This window comes from Cygnus atratus, chromosome 2 (assembly GCF_013377495.2).
Source record: "Cygnus atratus isolate AKBS03 ecotype Queensland, Australia chromosome 2, CAtr_DNAZoo_HiC_assembly, whole genome shotgun sequence".
Classification (NCBI taxonomy): Eukaryota; Metazoa; Chordata; class Aves; order Anseriformes; family Anatidae; genus Cygnus; species Cygnus atratus.
The window spans coordinates 95,323,805-95,342,090 of NC_066363.1; the positions used below are offsets into that span (position 1 = coordinate 95,323,805).

The 18,286-nt window shown below is 36.7% G+C and overlaps 1 protein-coding gene across 1 annotated transcript in view; it reads left to right on the top strand.

The window, feature by feature from the left end:
* GABBR2 (gamma-aminobutyric acid type B receptor subunit 2) overlaps positions 1-18,286 on the top strand; it is a 473,013-nt gene that overhangs the window by 301,021 nt on the left and 153,706 nt on the right. Inside the window, 3 exon segments of the mRNA XM_035550670.1 lie at positions 7,006-7,086; positions 9,605-9,755; positions 10,236-10,368. Of these exon segments, the coding sequence (XP_035406563.1) occupies positions 7,006-7,086; positions 9,605-9,755; positions 10,236-10,368 (365 nt within the window).

Below are 18,286 nucleotides of genomic sequence, written 5' to 3' on the forward strand. Positions count from 1 at the left end.
TTCACATTATATCTTGAACTGTGCCTCACAATGTCTGATGCTTCAGCACTCCAAAACGGAGCTGAAGAGGCAACAAAACGTGGGCACAGCCTCTCTCCCTGGCACCTCCAGCCTCCTGCGCAGTCCTTGCTTCGGTGTCCCTCTCCCGGAGAGACTCTGACAGATGGAGCTACTGCTGGCCTGGGCTGCTGCCAGCGGGGACTTCTCTTCAGATCAGTGGTATCCGCATTCAGACCTGTCACTGCCTGGATAGGCCTTCAAACCCTGGGACCTCCTGGGAGATGTGCTAGGAAGCCAGCCCCAGCCTGCATGTGCCAACAGTTCGATTGCATGGCATGCCCGCTGTAGAAAATGGACCAGCGTGTGTGAGCAAAGGTGCTTAAAGACACACAACAATTAATAAAGTTGTGTTATAATTTAATACTTGAGAAAATTTCCTTCTCGTGGTGCTAGGACTGGCTGCCAGTAGTTTTACTACAAGCCTGTAGTTTTACACGTTTCCCACTGTAAATTCTGTGAGTTGGGAAAAGCATGCTGATGTTGGACTTTGCTAGGAAGAAGTTGATTCCAATTGTAAATGAAATAAATATATTGATAGGGACCAATTCCTATTTTGAAATCATATTACCTTTAGTAAAAACCTTTAGGTTACTGTGTGACTTCAAAGATAATTCATTTTGGTAAATAAACCCTCACAATGATAAAGTTATACAGACTATGAAAAGTTAATCAAATCATAAAAGAGAATGTACATGAGAGGAGAAAAATCCTTAGCTAGATTGAGGGGTTGCAGTTATTACATACATGTTTCCTAAAATAGAATCGTACCATACCTATTCTTTGAATATAGGTTTGTATTTGTTGACTTCCTTAATGGAGTTAAAGGTAGCTTAAATTACTGACAGATGTTTCAGTTGTTAAAAGAATATGATTCACAGTTAAGATTTTATGATAGAAGTATTAAAACCAAAATTGTGATTGCATATACAGCCTCATTTCAAACTATCAAGGACTTTATTTAACATCCTAAGAAACAGCAATTTCTTTTTAGAAGAGTCAGTGTAAACTCTATACTTTGTTCTTCACACGTCATTCTACTTCATCAACAGTCTGCCTTCACTACTGTGTATTTGTTTACTTTTCTAGTGTCCTGAATGAAAGTTATGATTATGGTGTTAGTAATTCAGGTTTTAAGAAGTAATTGTTTTAAACTCGAAGTCATCACTTTTTTTATTTCATTATGTAGCTCATAATATTTAAATACCTAAGATAAATTTAAATACACATGAACTGTATTACTAAATTTCTGAGCAAAGCTAGAAGTCAGTCTAACAAGAAAATTGGAGACATAAAATCTGGAAGGTAAAAACAACGTTTAAAAAGCATCAGTAAATTTAATTTTATTAAACTTTAAAAAGTGCAGATGGTTGAACTTTTTGTGGAAAAATCTTCATGGGCTATAAAACTGGACTCAATTTTTGTTGAGATCAGGGTACTTAATGTCACTTTATGAGCTTGCTTGCTTACATACTTACTGTTTCCTGTTGGTTAAATACCATTGCTAATGTAGTGAAGTAAGTCCAACATTAAGACTTCTTAGCTTTTGTCCTGACTCTTAGCTTTTGTCCTGACTCTAAGGCCTTTGACACTTTGGCCTTTGACCAGTTTAACCTTTTTTGTCTGTTTTGCTTTATGGAAGAATGCAAGGTAGGACTTCAGAAGTAGCAATGAAGAGTAATTAGCACATACTATACATACTATACTCTTTTCATAACTCAGGATTTCCTGTATGTTGTATGAACTGGTATCCAGGATTTCAGAACAAAAACAAACAAACAAACAAAACAAAACAAAGACAGGAATGTCAATTGTAGGAAATAGCTATGCAGCAGTAAATGATGAAGGCAATATTTTCTTTAGCAAAGCCAATTTTTACCTCCAATTACAAATGTAAAAACTGTGGTAATTTAAATCCTTGCAAAAGTAACATATATTTTCTTCCTTTATTCTTTCTTTTGAAATGACTTCTGCTGGAGAACAATCTTTTATCTGACCTGACATTTTCCTCCTTATTTGAACTGTGATTCTTAATCTCAGAACTTCTGTCTTCAAACAAAGAAATAGTTGCCTACAGGTGGATAGAAATTCAAGAAAAAGGCTTTGCTCATTCATTATTTCTAAGCTTCCCTTGTGATTTTTTTAAACTAGAAACTTTCAATGTGTATTTATTATTGCTGATAAGTGATATGGATATATGTGATAAAGATAACTAAAAAACTTCCTGATCTTGTTTGACAAGGATATATTATGAAAGTTAAGATTACATTAATTTGCTAATAGTTTCTACAGGATCCTCAACACGACATGTTTCTGTATTTCTTCTAACGCAAATTAGCTTTCATAGCGCTTGGTTTAACTCACTAATGTAAAGGCATTTAAAACAGCATGCCCAGCTTTTGTCGTAGATGATTATTTTGTTAGAGTTTTCAAAATGACTGAGATAAAAGTAAGGCAGAAGTGTGAGTACTTCTTGGTATTTGTATAGTTGAATGATTTTCAATTCATATGTAGAAAATTGATTTGAAACTTGAAATGAAAATCTTTCCAAATGTTAAGTGTACACAAGTATCATTCTCTCCCTAACTATCTTTAAGCATTTCAGATATGTATGATCCATGCTCAGTTTTGCCTGTTGGCTGTTGCTTGGGCATTTTCCAAAATTCTTCTGAGCAAGAATTGGAGAAGGGACTGCTAAACAAAATGATGTCAGAAGGTTTTCATGGGGGTACAGTAATCATTTCCTGAGTGGAGAAGCAGAAGGAACTATATAAAAAATAATTGGAAAAACTTTTATAGGAGGAGACATAGAGGCATCACCTTATAAAGATCCCTTTATCAAGGGATAAAGGACAAACCAAGACCTAGAATTTTGTACTCTTTCAGACATAAGTAGTATTTTTTTCTGCCTTTTCTAAGTTGAGAACAGCTTAAGTGGCCTTTAAAGGTGAACCCTCAGTTACCCTTAGCTTATCTGGAGAAGTTTCCATAGTAACTTTATTAAATTTACTTTAAAATATAATTTTTATTTTTTGGAAAGTGAATACTCATCACTTGTACGTGTTTGTCTTTGCAGTTTGCATGGGGTTCTAACTGTATAACATGCTGCAGTGACAGAAGAAAACACAGGCAATGTCAGCTGATGGTAGACTTTGAGGTCCTTAATCTTTTACAGACATGCAGTTTGGGAACCACAGTAATGTTAGGTCTGGTTAATCCATCTTTCTTCTGGTGGGCTAAGCAAAGTTTTTACATTGGTATAATCAACTAGACATGTAAGAGTTTATTAATTCATTCACATAGCAATATACATATCCTTTTAACTCCTCCTTTATTTCAGAGTGTCCTTATTGTCATTGACATAAATTATACTGGTGATTATAATGATGCAAGCATTTTCATATTGATTTAACTGCACCACTAGAGTTATTTGCAGCATATCAGTCAGACTGACATACTTGCAACATGCTTTAGATATACATTAGATATACATTAAGACATGAAGTGGAAGGAACTGAAAGTAAACATAGTCCCATCTAGAAATTCTCAATGTAAGTGGATATCAGTTATACAAGCAATCACGATACTCTCATGTGTTTTGATAAGTTTATGTTACTCAGTTGATGTCCATTGCAGAATTATATTTGCTTTTATTCAACAAGAACATTTAATTACCTGATACACAGTTGAATATCTGTTGTATTATCTTAATGAAATGTGGCCCAATTAATTTAGTAGTGTGTCGATTTGTCCACAGTTACCTAAAATGGGATATAAAATTCCACAATAAAACATGCCAAGGAAAACATCTTAATCCACCTTTAAGAGCAGTTCAGTTCTTTGTTGTCAGAAGACTTTCATGTTGGTAATAAAATTAATCTATTTTTTGACAGGTATTTAATAACAAGGGTTAGTTGCTAATAATTCTTTTAAGCATAATTTTCAGTGACTTATTTCTGGGCCAGTTTTCTTTGGGTTGGTTAGTTGTTGGTTTTCTGTTCTTGTGTGAAAGAACAGCTGCAGATTCAAATTGTAAAATCACACCACTACTGTTACAGTATTGACAAGTATTATCTCACAAAACACAGATATTTTCCTTCATATTTTTCTTTCCATTTTAATCTGGGGCAGGGGGTGGAGTGTTCAGTACAATCTCTCTACTGTGAGTATGGAAAGATCAAGTTAAAAATAATCAAAGTACTAAAGAAATAAGCCAACATTGTGTTCTGACTATTGTTGTAAAAGCAACAATAGTTGGTGTATTTATTTGAAGGAATTTCACTTCCTCCTGGCCAGTTGTTGTGGAACACAGAGATTTTGACAGATATGCACTGCATTAAACAATCAGTATATTGACTTGAATAATTCAGAATTTCTAAAGGGAACATGAGGGAGAGGCATATAGAAAAGGAGAGCCTGCAGATCCACCCTTGGCTATGTTGGCCTATGCAAGAGAACAGAGAGCCATGCTGCTGCCTCCCTGCTTCCTTTAATTGCTATTTGGAGGTGGCTTTGTCACTGGTCAGCACTTGTGCTTGAGGATGGATAACTCAACAGCTGTTGTCTTTTGGGATACAGAAGAGCACAAAGACTGTGTCTTCCCCCTCAGCACTGATGTAATTATATTCTGATATTGATACTATATCCTTCCTGCTAATATAATATAGTTTATTTCCCTCACAGACTACTTTTCACAAATGCAAGTACTTTAAGATATCAAATATCTTCATGGCATTTCTTAACTTCAGTAAAACCTGTCAGGGTCTCTATGAACTGTCCTTTTCCATTTGTAAGGGACCAGGCACTGCTAATGTGCTTCACAGGTACTAAACATCTTGCGTATTTTCCACCATCTTGGGCTTCTAAATCTTGAAAGGCTCAGTCCACCATCAGAGTTCACTTCTCCAAATACTTCTACCGAGCCCCATTTCTATGAGATCTAGCTCCTACTACCTGAACTAGACAATTTGAGCCTATTTCAAGTGTGTTACACTGTATTACAATTACCATTGTAGGCATGTCCTCAGTGTTGCTTTCATCTGTGAAGGAAGCTGTGTAAGAATTTGTAAACATTGAAAAGGAATGGCATTGTGTGCATCTCCTCCCCATCTTCTCCTTCTCATTTGGTGTAAGTAGATGCGGTGGGCTATGTGGCATCAGATGTTCAAATTGCATATAGATACACATTCTGGGGTTTGCCTCTCTTCTCTCTAGGGTTTTTTTTTTTTTTGGTGTGTTTTAAATCTACAGATTAAAATTCTCATGCTTCCAATAAAGAAGACAGTGAAATGGTTCAGTGTTTACCAATGATCATTTTAGCATTTAGCTGATGACTGTGCAGATATTATTGTTGGGACTCTAGCTTTTGATCTGGGTATAGCAAATGCCTGGTGCCAGGAAGCACCAACTTTTATTTACTCCCTAAGAGTATGTAATGCTGATTGCAAAAGAAGAGTTTTTTTGTTTGTTTGTTTGTTTGTTTGTTTGTTTTTTGTTGTTGTTTTTGTTTTTGTGGACGGGCCTGGTGAAACTGCTGCTGGAAACCAGTATATTACACTTTTATGTCAAACTTGTCTTAGGACCTCATAATAGATGATATTCATGTAAAAAGGGAATCAGTTTATAGAACTGCAAACTCTAGCTTTTGATCTGGATATAGCAAATGCCTAGGTTTCTCTGCCAGATTTGCAGCACAGTGTACAATTCTGCATAAACAATTTTAACAAAAGGTAGTGTAGTTTATGTAAGGAAAACTTTTGCCTGCTGTAAGCTCTCAGATTAGTATTAATCAGCCTGCAGAATTTACTAAAATGGAGCTAGCTGCTCCATTCAGCAGAGCTGAACAGTGCACAATTGCTTTGAGTGAGAAAGGAGGAAAGGTTAATGTGGAGCTGTTGGGTAAAATACAGTCTTTTCAAATTGGGCATCTAGTTCAAGATCATCAGCTCCCCGAATCAGTGTCACAAATAGGGTCATGAGCTCAGAATTTACATGCAAATTGGGTTGTGCATTCCCAGAAATGGAGGCCTGAAATGAAATTTTTTGGCTCTGCTGAGCCAGCTCATCAAAGAACACTGTAGCCAATGCGTCTGTGTTGTTGATTTTTTCTTTTTTGTCTCTGATCAAAAGTTAAAAGTTTTACTATAAAAATTATAATTTAGTAAGTTCCCGCACTTCTAAGTAATACTAAAAAAAAAAAAAAAAAAAAAGAGGCAGAAATTAATTGGTGCCAGATGTCATCAGGAGGCTGGGACTAATATGTGCCAGAGTTCCAGCTACTGTGTCCAAGGCAGTAGCTGAACATACTAAGTTTCTGTATCTATGTTAGGTACAAGAAGGTCATATAGGTGATGGTAATCCCAAAACTGCAGATGAGAGTACCAGTAAATATTTTAGCTCAAGTGTAAGTTAGCTTTAATTATATAACACAACATGTTTTGCAGTCAGTACACTGATGAGTTGCTAATTCCTAGTCAGAGTAAGAGATTAGATTCCCAGCATATTTATTAACTAGCCTGTCTACTCCATACAGGCTGGAGCCTGCAACTGTGACTCCCCTGGCAAGTACTTCACTAAAGCAAGATGTCTTAGTTGTTTAAATGGGAGTGGAACACATGATTTAGCCATGTCTGTTCTCCCAACAAAGTGTCTTACTCAGTATGAGCCAGTAAGTAAGTGTGTGATCTTCAAGCTGGAGATGTCTGTGCCCAGTAACAACAATTTCCTGATTATGTAAATGAGTTCTTAAAAATCTTTTGCATTTCTTTAAAAAATCAGAAATATTTCTTTCAATGATGTTAGCTGTCTGGCATTCTGCTTTAATAATCCATGCACTTCAAGCATATTTCTTTTCCTTTTGACACACTGTCAAAAAGAAGGGAAAATCAGTTACATAATTGAGAACATGTGGACTGCCATAAACAATCACTCTTGTTTGTTTCTCTGCAGAAAGAAAGGAAGTGAAGGTGGGAGAGTATAATGCTGTAGCTGACACACTGGAAATAATCAACAACAGCATCAGGTTCCAAGGTAGGATGGGAAACTAGAAAGCGGTACAGGCATTACATGGGTAGCTGTATGTAGTTTGTAACACTGCATGCTGTTTAGAGACCTGTGTTAGGATTTTTAATATCAAAAAGGTGGGAAATTGTATAAAGAGAAATGGAACTGAGCTCTTCTTAAAAAGAAAATTATGAGAATTCTGACCAGAAATTTATAACATTTTGATGTTGTATAATTGTTTTTCATTCCAATAACTGAGATAAATTTATATTGACATGTGCACACAATGTTCTTTCTTATTTCAACGAGCTACAGATGTCTTCTATTTCATCTACACCAACCAATAATATTCTAATTTCTTCTCCATTTCCCACCCACCTGAAGGTTGCTCGTGTGCTGTGTTTGCAGATGAGACGGAAATTATTGTTTTTCTTTAGGAGGTGTCTGTTAGGTAGTTGGAAAATATGATTTCAAAATAACAGGGCTAGCTTTGTTTAAAATGTCATTTGAGAAACAAGGCTAGAGAGCGTTCAGTCCAGCAGTGCTTCCAAGGTCCACAGCAGGCATGTAGCCTGTGTACATGGACATGACTGGAATTTCACTGCAGTGACCTAACCCATGACTGTTTGTCCATTTGCTGGAGCTTTCTACATTTCCTTCTGGTATCCTTCACTGGACTCAAAAGAGCACAGCTCCATGCCCATCTCACATATATCAGAAGAATGAGACTTTGAAAATCAAGAGTGCAGAATCTGTCCCAGTTGCCAAAGCTTGGGACCCAGCTGCTTATTTTTGATGGAAAACAGAACCGATGATGCAGTTGAATATTGATTCAATACTATTAATTTCCAGAAAATATATGCAGGGTGAATTAAGTAACAGGAGACAGTTATCATTCCATATATCTCCATGCCTTTTTGGACAATAAAGGATGTGAAAAACTGTTCAGGCTTTTCGCAGGACCAGACTCCTACTTCTTGGCCTGGCTGCATCTGGCATTCCTTCCACCCATGGTCTGCCTTATGTCTGTCTTAAGATGTGTGACACAAGTGGCAGTGAACCCTCCCATTGTACTCACCTTGGCTTTTTGTGGAGGTAGTCATGTATATGGTGTGCAGGACAAAACTGCTGCATCTGTCAAGCAGTATGAAAAACAGTAACTTGAGGCATTTCAAATGAAGAGTAGTAAATATAACTCTGTTTAAACCATTGTATAAAATTAAACACAGGAGAACAGTTATTCACAATATTAAAAGCAACAAAATTGAGTGGTCATTCTACAAATAAGAAAATATATTTTATGGAATCACTGGTTGTTTAACGCATCATCAATATACTCTATATTTTAGACACAGCAGGGTGAATTTTTTTCTTTAATATCAGTTCCTTTCATTTGGGCACATGCTTTATTATATTTTTGGTTTGTTATTTGTTGCCTAATTTCTTGAAGGGTTATGCAAATAAATAACCTGTAAATGCATGCTCTCAGGTAGGAAGAGGAAAAAGGGAAAATCTGAGGTAGTTTTTTCTAATTTCAATTTAGCAACTGGTCCCTTGACCGATCACTTTAGTGTGATCACCACATGAAAGGAATTTTTTATTTGGAAATGTTGAAAATAAAGACCAAAGCATAAGGATCTTCCCATGTCAGAATTGTTTCAGCATAACTGCAGTGGATAAATTTCTCTCTACATGTATCGGGACATTTTAGTAAGCAGGTAGTGTGTGAAGTAGGGATTGAAGAGCTTCATTTTAGCTGTCAGGAAGTAATTATTCTCATTGTACCAAGAAGCCTTTAATTAGTGGGAGCTGACGGTCAGTCTGGTATATGGCTTTAAACTTGTTTGTTTTTTTTTAAGTTCAGACATTCAAATCCATGCCTGCAGAGAACTGAAGAGTGGGTCTGTCCCTATAAAATCCTGGCTTTTCTTTCTCCCACACTGCTCCCTTCTCTAGGGCTCTGAGGGCACTAACAGCCCTGCCCACCCCCAGGGCTCTCCCACCCTGCCCATGGCCCCAGTCCCCATGTCAACCCCTGGGGCCATCAGCCTCTGCCCCAATGAGGCTGCAGAAGGGCCAGGCTCCAGATCCCCACAGCTCTGTGTCAGTCTTAGCTTTCTCTCAGTTAGTTTCAGGTGAGGTAGGCCATTTGTATTTGCCCTGATGATAATGAAAATATGCTGAGAAGTGATGTCCTCTGTTTTCTACTCATGTTTCTGTCATTTGTTTCAGAAAAGCATAACCTTGTGGTAAACTTTACAGTCATTTTGGTGTTATTTACATTTTAAAATGAAGATAGCATACATTTTATGGGGTTCTGCATTTGGATTTTGTTGTGATTTTTTTTTTCATTTGCTCCAGAAATGCAAACCTTCTTGTCAATCAATGTGACCAAAATATGTCTATCAAAGTCAATAATTTCATCAGCTACAGATGTGGTTTACAGTTGCTAAATCTAGGTATAGTAGTAAGGAGAGGCATATTTTCTTACACAAATTCTACATTTGGCTGGACGTTAGTCTTTTTTTTCTTCTTGTTATTCTAGGACTTGAGCCTCCAAAGGACAAAACAATTATACAAGAGGAGCTACGCAAGATCTCTCTGCCTCTCTACAGCATCCTTTCAGCCCTCACCATCTTAGGAATGATAATGGCCAGTGCTTTCCTCTTTTTTAATATCAAAAACAGAAATCAGAAGTAAGACATACATGTTACTTCTATTTCAATTTGTTTTCCATTTAAATGCCAACTTCGTAGAGTGTATTATTAATATTTATGTAAAGAAAATATTTAAACTGTGGAAAGATGATATTTTAGAACTATTCAGATAGAATTACTGTATTATATATACAAAATGAAACAAACTGTCTGTTAGGACGAGTTCTTTTATACTGTTTGGAAAGTATGATTTTTTCTTTTTTAATTTAATGTTTGACTGTGTGCTATTGACATTAGCCTTCACTAATTAATCCATCAGTAAAATAGGAGACCTTTTTACTAAACATGCAAAAACCTAAAACAATGGTAGACTTTATAAAACAGTGTGTATGCTTATATATTTTATGGAGTTCTACAGAAGGTTTATAAGTTTGCCTGGTTACAAAAAAAAACTCTTCTCATTTGCTCTATTGCTCAGTAATCTTTCTTCTTTAATGCTCTATCACCTTTTGTCCATAGACTAATAAAGATGTCCAGTCCCTACATGAACAACCTTATTATCCTTGGAGGGATGCTTTCTTATGCATCTATTTTTCTTTTTGGTCTTGATGGATCCTTTGTCTCCGAAAAGACATTTGAGACACTTTGCACAGTAAGTAATTCCACATATTCTGGTTTAAGAATGTCTTGCAGAAAGCTCTGCAAGATGTACAAATAGAAGGGTTCACTAGTTGGATGTCTCATTCCTTTTCATAACAGATTTAGTTCTTTTCTGGGGTATTTTCTGGGACCAAATTCTGAAACATGCATAAAGCTTTATTATAATTGGTGAAACCTTCAGGTGCATTAGGAATTTGCCTCAGACTGAAGCTGTTGATGTATCTTCTTGTTTTGAAATTACACATATGAAGATGTATTAAATGCAGTGTTTGTGGAATTACACCTAGTAATATATTTGAAGCTACATTTTCTTTATAGAGTCCATATTATTTTATACTTCATGACTGCTGCTTGCCCAGACCTTTCTACTTAGTCTTTTTTACTGAATCTTGAAAGGCTTCTACTGCTATTTTCAAGCTAGACTTGAAACTCAAACAAGCCTAAATCCATGTAGCATATATCCTAGTTAAATCAAAATAAGCAATTCTGAAATCAAATTGCGTATTAGAAGTTAGCAAGAAAGTTTTTATTTACAGAGAAAAATTTGAAGTCTGAAAGTTGCATGCCTAAAGCTAGACAATTTAGTTAAATCCCAATATTTCAGTTGAAATCCCCATACTGACTAAAACTGTTATAGAAATGAAATATCGTGACTTGTTCAGTGATACCATTTCAAAACACTGGAGTTATCATCAGCACGTGTTAAGACACACTACAAGATATAATAGTACATGTGAACATGCAGGATTTGTTGTACAAAATCCTAGCTTCCTTAGGACACATCTGTGTTTTAGACACCTACACCTCAGCAGCCAAAGGAAGAAGAGGGACAGAATATTCGATTTTTCTAGAACTAGAACAAAAATTCTCTATATAACTAGTAGAAAGAGGTACCTCAAAGACTTCAAAAGGAAAATCCTGTTCACCTCTCCCAAGCTAAGTATATAACTCTGAATGCATAGGGACCAGCATTCATTATCCAGCAAATATGCTTTCTTTTTTGTGTGTGAACCAGTTTCCAATGGACCAGAAGTGACATTAAGAAGAGAGCTATTGATATCAATCCCCATTCTTTTTTCACCATCCTTTGCAGAAAAAGCTTGTGGCAGAAAGTGCAAATTATACGTCCTGATGTCTACTCAACCTTGCAGGGCTTACATTCAAATCTTCTGACCTTATTGCCAGGCTGTAGGACACTGTATGACTAGGCTGCATACAACCCTCCTCTTGAAGCAGCCACGCTTTGCAGAATAGAATGAAAGAAAATGAGAAGCAGAGGTACTTACCAACATGAGGTCTGTCATAGAGGGAAAGGTCTGTACAGGCACTTGAATAAGATAACTGCTTTACCTAACTGAACTGCAAGAGAAAGGGGTAGGGGAGAATGTTGTGTTCTCAATGCCAAATTTTGATTAAGAAATATTGCCACAGGCTTTAAACAGAGATTTTACATCAACAGAGCAGAGACTGTGAGATTTCACACCAGGCTTGGCTTTCCTGGTTTTCAGTCCAGTACGGAAGCATTTCTGATTGTGATTTCCTGTACATGACTGCTGATTTATCTTATGAATCCCAGCTCTGTCAGTGGTTAGTGTTAGCAGCATAGATGCAAGAAAACCTCCAGAAGCAACCTATCAGGACTTTTTTTTTTTCCAACCTTCAGCTCATTAAACAATTCTTTTAAAATTTCCCTCCTCCGGTTATTATTTTTCTTGTGGAATAGCTGATAACTTTCAATGAGCAGTTCTCTTCCTTTCTTTTTTTAAAAAAATCATCTTTGCATAGCCCCCATCCACCCTGCCTAAGCACTTTCTCTGTATCTAGGAAACACTAAATTAATGTTGAGTTCATAAATATGGGAGACAAACCCACTTTTCTGTTCAGTAACTCTTCTGTCTCTCCTCCTTTCCACCCCAAAACTCCCACTAAGTGCTGAGTACAGAGTGTACGTTTGGCACCATGTAAGGAACATCCATCTCTCCATATGGGCAGCGAGCTTATTGGTTTCATAAGGCCTACTTACAGATACCGGTTCTTATAGGATCAGGCTGGCACAAATCTCTCTTATCATTCGTTTCCCTGGTAATGCATGATTTGGATTATCCTTTCTAAACATACTAGAAATTAGTTTAAAATTCCTGTTTTATGAGAGATTGTTACTCTTTAAAAGAACCAGCTACAATAGAGAGTGATCATAAAAAGCCATTGAACCAAAAATATGTGGGTACAGCTGGAATAACTACATTTTAGGCACAGAGAAGAAGAACCACATCAATGATGGAGGCAGAGGGTTTTTTTGTTTTGTTTTGTTTTGTGTTTTTTTTTTGGTAGGGAAGTTAAAGTTTTAATTCAGCTTTTATAAGCACATGCAAAACTGAAAGGCTGTTATTAGTGCTATCCCCTCTCTAAACCAAGTAATCACCCTCTTTGTCTTCCATATTTAAAAAATGATTAGACCTCATGAGAGTAGCAGTGGATACATAATAGCAAGTTTTTTAAAACTAGATACAAGATACATATGGTTACTGTGATTATTCTGTCTTAGTGTAATTTTCTGATAACTTTCTGCTAAGACTCGTGGAAGGTCCGTAAATACACCTGAATCTACCAACTAAATTCAGGAAAAATGGTTTCCAAATTTTAAGTATTACATCCCAAATCTATTGTGTGCACTTTCTCTATAGCACAGTGTTTATAGCATTGTTTGAAGGGTGAAGTGCTTAGAATCTCTGGTCTTTTCTGACTTTTCTACAATGTGCATCTACCTATGGCATATGTTTTATTCTGTAATATTCCAAGGACACTGAACCATGATAAAAAATTTGAAAGAATTTCTTTGTTAAATTGTACCACCATTCTCAACTCTGCAAGGCACTGACAGTAGGAGGATGTGGTATATAAATCAATCTGTTGAAATACAGAACCAATCGTTAAATGTATTTGAGAGTCAGCAAAGCACTTTAAACATATGGGCAAATAATTTGCTAAACAGGGGTATTATGTTTTTGAACTTCCATATTGTTGACTGTGTGCTAGAGTAGGTAATTGGTTTCAAAATAACTCATTTTTATCTTGGTATGCCCATTTTCTGTGGAAAAAAAATCAAATATATTTAAATAGTAATTTATTACTTATGGTAGGGATTCCTAATAACAAACATAGTATTATTTCATTCCATATCTGAATTAGAGAGTAGGTGTCATATTGTAAAACTCCAGCTGCGTGAAATTAAAACTATCTGAAGCAGTGAATTCTCAGAAGGTGGTCAGTGCAGTATGGGACAGTTAGATGTCTTACAACTGTCAATTGCAACTGCATTGGTTGTACAGAAAAAGTAATACAGTAGTTCATTACATGCATATATATTCAAAACTAGAAACTGCTTCAGGTATGAGGGAGGGAGAGAGAATGAGGATGATCTGATCTATCTTTGTTTTCAATCTCAGAATTACCATGGTACCATAGAAAAAGAGAAGTTAGAAGTAAAGGTGTGAAACCAGATGTGATACCAACTGGAAAAATGCAAGCAAGTGGAAAAATAATTGAAAACATTCATTATATGGAAGAGAGAGACTCGAAATTAGCAATGCCAGTGACATACCCTGTGAATAGAGTTTAAGCTGACATACTAAACAGGCATACTTAAAATAGAGAGAATATTAAATATGATCATAATGTTTAGACTTCTGTAATATATTCTACTGAGGATTTCATGCTTTACATTTAAGACTAGTGATGTCTCTGCAAGTTGGATCCACTGTGGGATGAAAGGCTAATAAGAGGCAATGGGCACAAAATGGAGCACAAGAGGTTCCGTGTAAACACCAGGCAGCACTTCTGTGCTGTGCGGGTGACGGAGCATGGACACAGGCTGTCCAGAGAGGCTGTGGGGTCTCCTCCTTGGAGACCTCCAGAAGCTGCCTGGACGTGGCCCTAGGCAGCCTGCTCTGGGTGTCCCTGCTGGAGCAGGGCTGGGACCAGGTGGCCTCCAAGGGGCCCTGCCAGCCTCAGCTGTGCTGTGAGTCTGTGAGCCTCAGGAGAACCATAGTCTCCTTTGTTATGTGTCTCCCTCAACTAGATAACTAAAACAGATTAAAACAGATGTTATTTGTTTTATTTTATTTATTTATTTATTTGTTATAAAACTGATTAGGATGTGGTTGAATGAAAGGTTTTTTTTGAGCACCTCAGGTAGCTGTAAATGCCCATAGTCTCTACCTGGAGAGGTGTTGTGTACTAGATAGTAGTAAACTGAACATTTCAGCTTATTCTCAATCCTGGTGGTCCCAATGTGTATCAGCACTTTGTCCGAGAGAATATATACTCCATGGGTGACTGGACTGATAGGGAAGGAGCAAGTGATCTATTTGGAACAGGTCATGATAGAATTCATACCATTCCAGGAGATATCTGTTCTGGAGACGTTGATCGTCTTTCAGTCTCCTTTGCACTCTGGAGTTCTGCAAAGGTGTTCCATCAAAGGTAAAAGGATGGAAATGTTGCAGATTACACTGTCACTAAAATTAAGCATGCTTTGTTTTGTACTCATTAATTAGCATAATTTATATGAATTGCCAAAATCAGACAGATATCCTGTGATTCCTGGTGATCTCACTGGGTCTTGTCAGTGTTTTGCCTTAACAAAAGGCAAAGTAAACAGAGTGCATTAAGGTTTTTGTATGCCTGTGGTGTTCAACAGTGCTTTCATCTGTCACAGGTTGTTCTCAGGTTTTCAGATTTCAGTCAGGTGCTCTCAGCTGTGATGCAGGCATTTGAAAACAGACTCTGCATAGAAAGAAAGAGCCAAGCAATGAGGTGGGGTGAGGTGGAGAGACAGAGAGAGAGAAGGAAGAAATGGAGATATCTGCTGGTAAAATACAGCTACCCACTGCAGTGTGAGACTGTCTGGACTTTGTGTTCTCATTCAGACAACCTGAGAACAGGTGCATTCATGATAACAGTAGGCGTTAGAAACCTTATCTTCTCAAAGATGTACTTAAAATTTGACTATTCACCTTTAAATGTATCCAGATCTTCAGAAGCACTTAAGGTTTGACTACTAATATTGTTCTTAATTATGGGTGATGAATACTTGAAATCTGAGTCTGTATCATGTAGCAAAGTGAAAGGCAAGCTTTTATGCTTTTTCACTGATTTTCCATAGTCATATCTATGTCCCACTGAGAAAGCAGCTAGATGAGGTGGAACTCCGTGGTCCATATTGGTTCCACTTTTTCTTGGGAAATCCTGTGTCTGTGCAAGGTCAGGATTATAAGGTGGTATGAAAGTGGAGAGACATCCTAAAACATGCTCATCAAACACAGACTCAGAGATTACAGCAAGGAGCATGGAGGAAGTCAGGTGTGAGGGGTTGTAGAATGGTTTCCTAGGGAAGAGGGTAGACTGCAGCATGAAGGGTATGCTGGGCAATTCCATAAAACTCTGAAAGTCATAGAGTTGCCTGACAGCAGCTCTGGAAGCAGGGGCTGGTCTTTAAAGATAAAGCAGGGAGAAGAAGCGGATGTATCAACCTTTTCTCTGCTTTGTCTTCCCTCAGCACTTTGAGGTTTCTCTGTTTACCAATTTTTGGAGGCAACTGACAAAAATTAAAAATGTTGGGCAGGGCCTCTCAAATTTATGGCTGTCTTGGTGTACTATGGGCAAGAACCACTTGCACTTGACCCTGGGCTACTAACTGACATCTAGCTTTGCTATTTGTTAAGTAGTTGATGATTTATTCCCCATTCCCTTCCTTTATACTTTTCAGACATTGCCATAGGTTTTGGGTTCCCCCCATTTCCTCCTCCCCCTCCCTTTGAACTGTATACTTGCCTAATTCTTTTATTCAAATTGTTTATTCTTGGCTAGGAATTAAAAAAAAAAAAACACAGACACTCAGCTCAGCTCAGCTCATACTGAACAGCAAAGCAATTTGGACCCCTAATCTATTTCTTTGTCTTTGAAAACCATAGCCTTTGTTTGTATTTTTAGTCTGGCCTTTTTCATTTTGTGTGTATTCATTAGTTTATTTCCTTCTTGATTGTCTAGCTGTTAATTTTAATCTCCCTTTTCTGTATAATCAATTCCATAATTGTCCTAACCATCGTTCAGTCCGAGACTGATCTCACTCCTATTACATTCAAAGGCAATTCTGTTACTGAGTTTAACATGAGCCTGATCAGCTTCTATTTTAGTAAATGACATTTTCCTGGGGAAAAAAATATAGAGGGAAAATTTACAAAGCTGAATAGATCCCTGAAACAGAATCGTTCATATGCTGAAGCAAATACACCACAACCTTGCCAGCAATTTATTTAGGTAGCATTTTTAAAACATTTTGCCTCTCTTTCAGTAGGACAATAGCTAGATTTTAAAGCCCCCTTATAGAATTGTGGGCAATTATAATATCTTTTACACTACCCTTGGATTGACTCTCGAAAATGGTCTGAAATATATTAAGAAATCACTACAGGAGATTTCACAGCATGTGAAGAGCCACTGTACTTAATTTATGTGAAAACAGCAGGATTCAATTCTGTAATGTTATTGCCACATACTTTTAGTAAGAATTGTGCTGGTGCCACACAAATTCTAAAGAATGAGTTAAAAGACCTAAACATGTGTCATAAAATGTTTGAGATAAATGAGAAAAGTATAATTCAAATGGATGAACTCATTCTTTGGGCCTGCCTATGCTCACACTGGGAATGTTGCCATTGCTAATAGAAGCAGGATCAAGCCCCCAGGGAAAACGTGTTGAGATGGCACACTTTTGTTCATCATAATTATCCTTTATGTCCCCAGTCTGCAAAGAATAATAGACGGTGCTTAATTTTAAGCCCATGAATAGTCCACAAAAATCAACAGAATTGCCTACTTAAAGATAATTGTGCTCTTCAGGGCTAAACCCACGATATAGTTTATTCTCCTGTTTGTCACTTTTAAGAGCCTAAATCTAGTACCAAGATGCCACCAAGCAGCTCAGCACTAATGTTCAGCTACAGGCTGACCCAGTTGGTGCTGCAACTTCCAACCCTATGCATGTGTAAAACTGCTAATTACTGATATTGCCCAAATGAATCAGACTGAATTTCATAAACTAAATTGGATGGTATTGGGGGTGTCTAGTCCTATGAAAGAAATGCATGAATGTTTTTATTTAAATGAAACCATTAAAATAATGGTCTTCAGGTAGTATAAATGATGCTTTCAAGAATCTTAAATCTGAGTGATTCCTCTGCAGGAACAAAAGCTAAACATTTTGCTAACTGAAGAAGTTGTCTAAAAAACCAAGCTGGTTCACTATTCAAATACTTTTTTTTTTTTTTTTTTAAATCAAGTATCTCTGAAGTGGTGGTGTTTGTAGCTTTTTATGCAACACATATTGAAATTCTTCTTCCTGATTATTTAAATTATTATTTAAATTATTCATTCTGTTTCTCTACTCCTATCTTCTTGGTTGCATGATATTGGCAAGCTGGATTAATATAGCAAATTTGAAGCTGCAGCACAAAAAGAAAGATGTGGTATATGCAGTTCAATGGATTGCTATATTTCATTCAGTTTCAATATTATTATTTTTTTTTACTTTCAACTTAATAGAAGAATAAAATACATCACTTTCTTAATAAGCTGCATTTGAAATTCTTGTTATTGCTTTAATAAGCTCAACACCTTCATGGGCATTCTGCAGTTCACAACTGTGAGATTTTCTGAATACATGTGCAGTGGTGGTCAAATATGGGAAAATAATAGAACTTCTTTAATAGTGAAACTTTATACATTTCATCAATTCAATCCATTTTCCAAGGTAACAAGTTACGACATCAAATAAGTTTGTGGAGTTTTTACATGGATACATTGATTTCTGTGAAGATATCGAATTGTAGCATTCAAAACATAGGCTACCC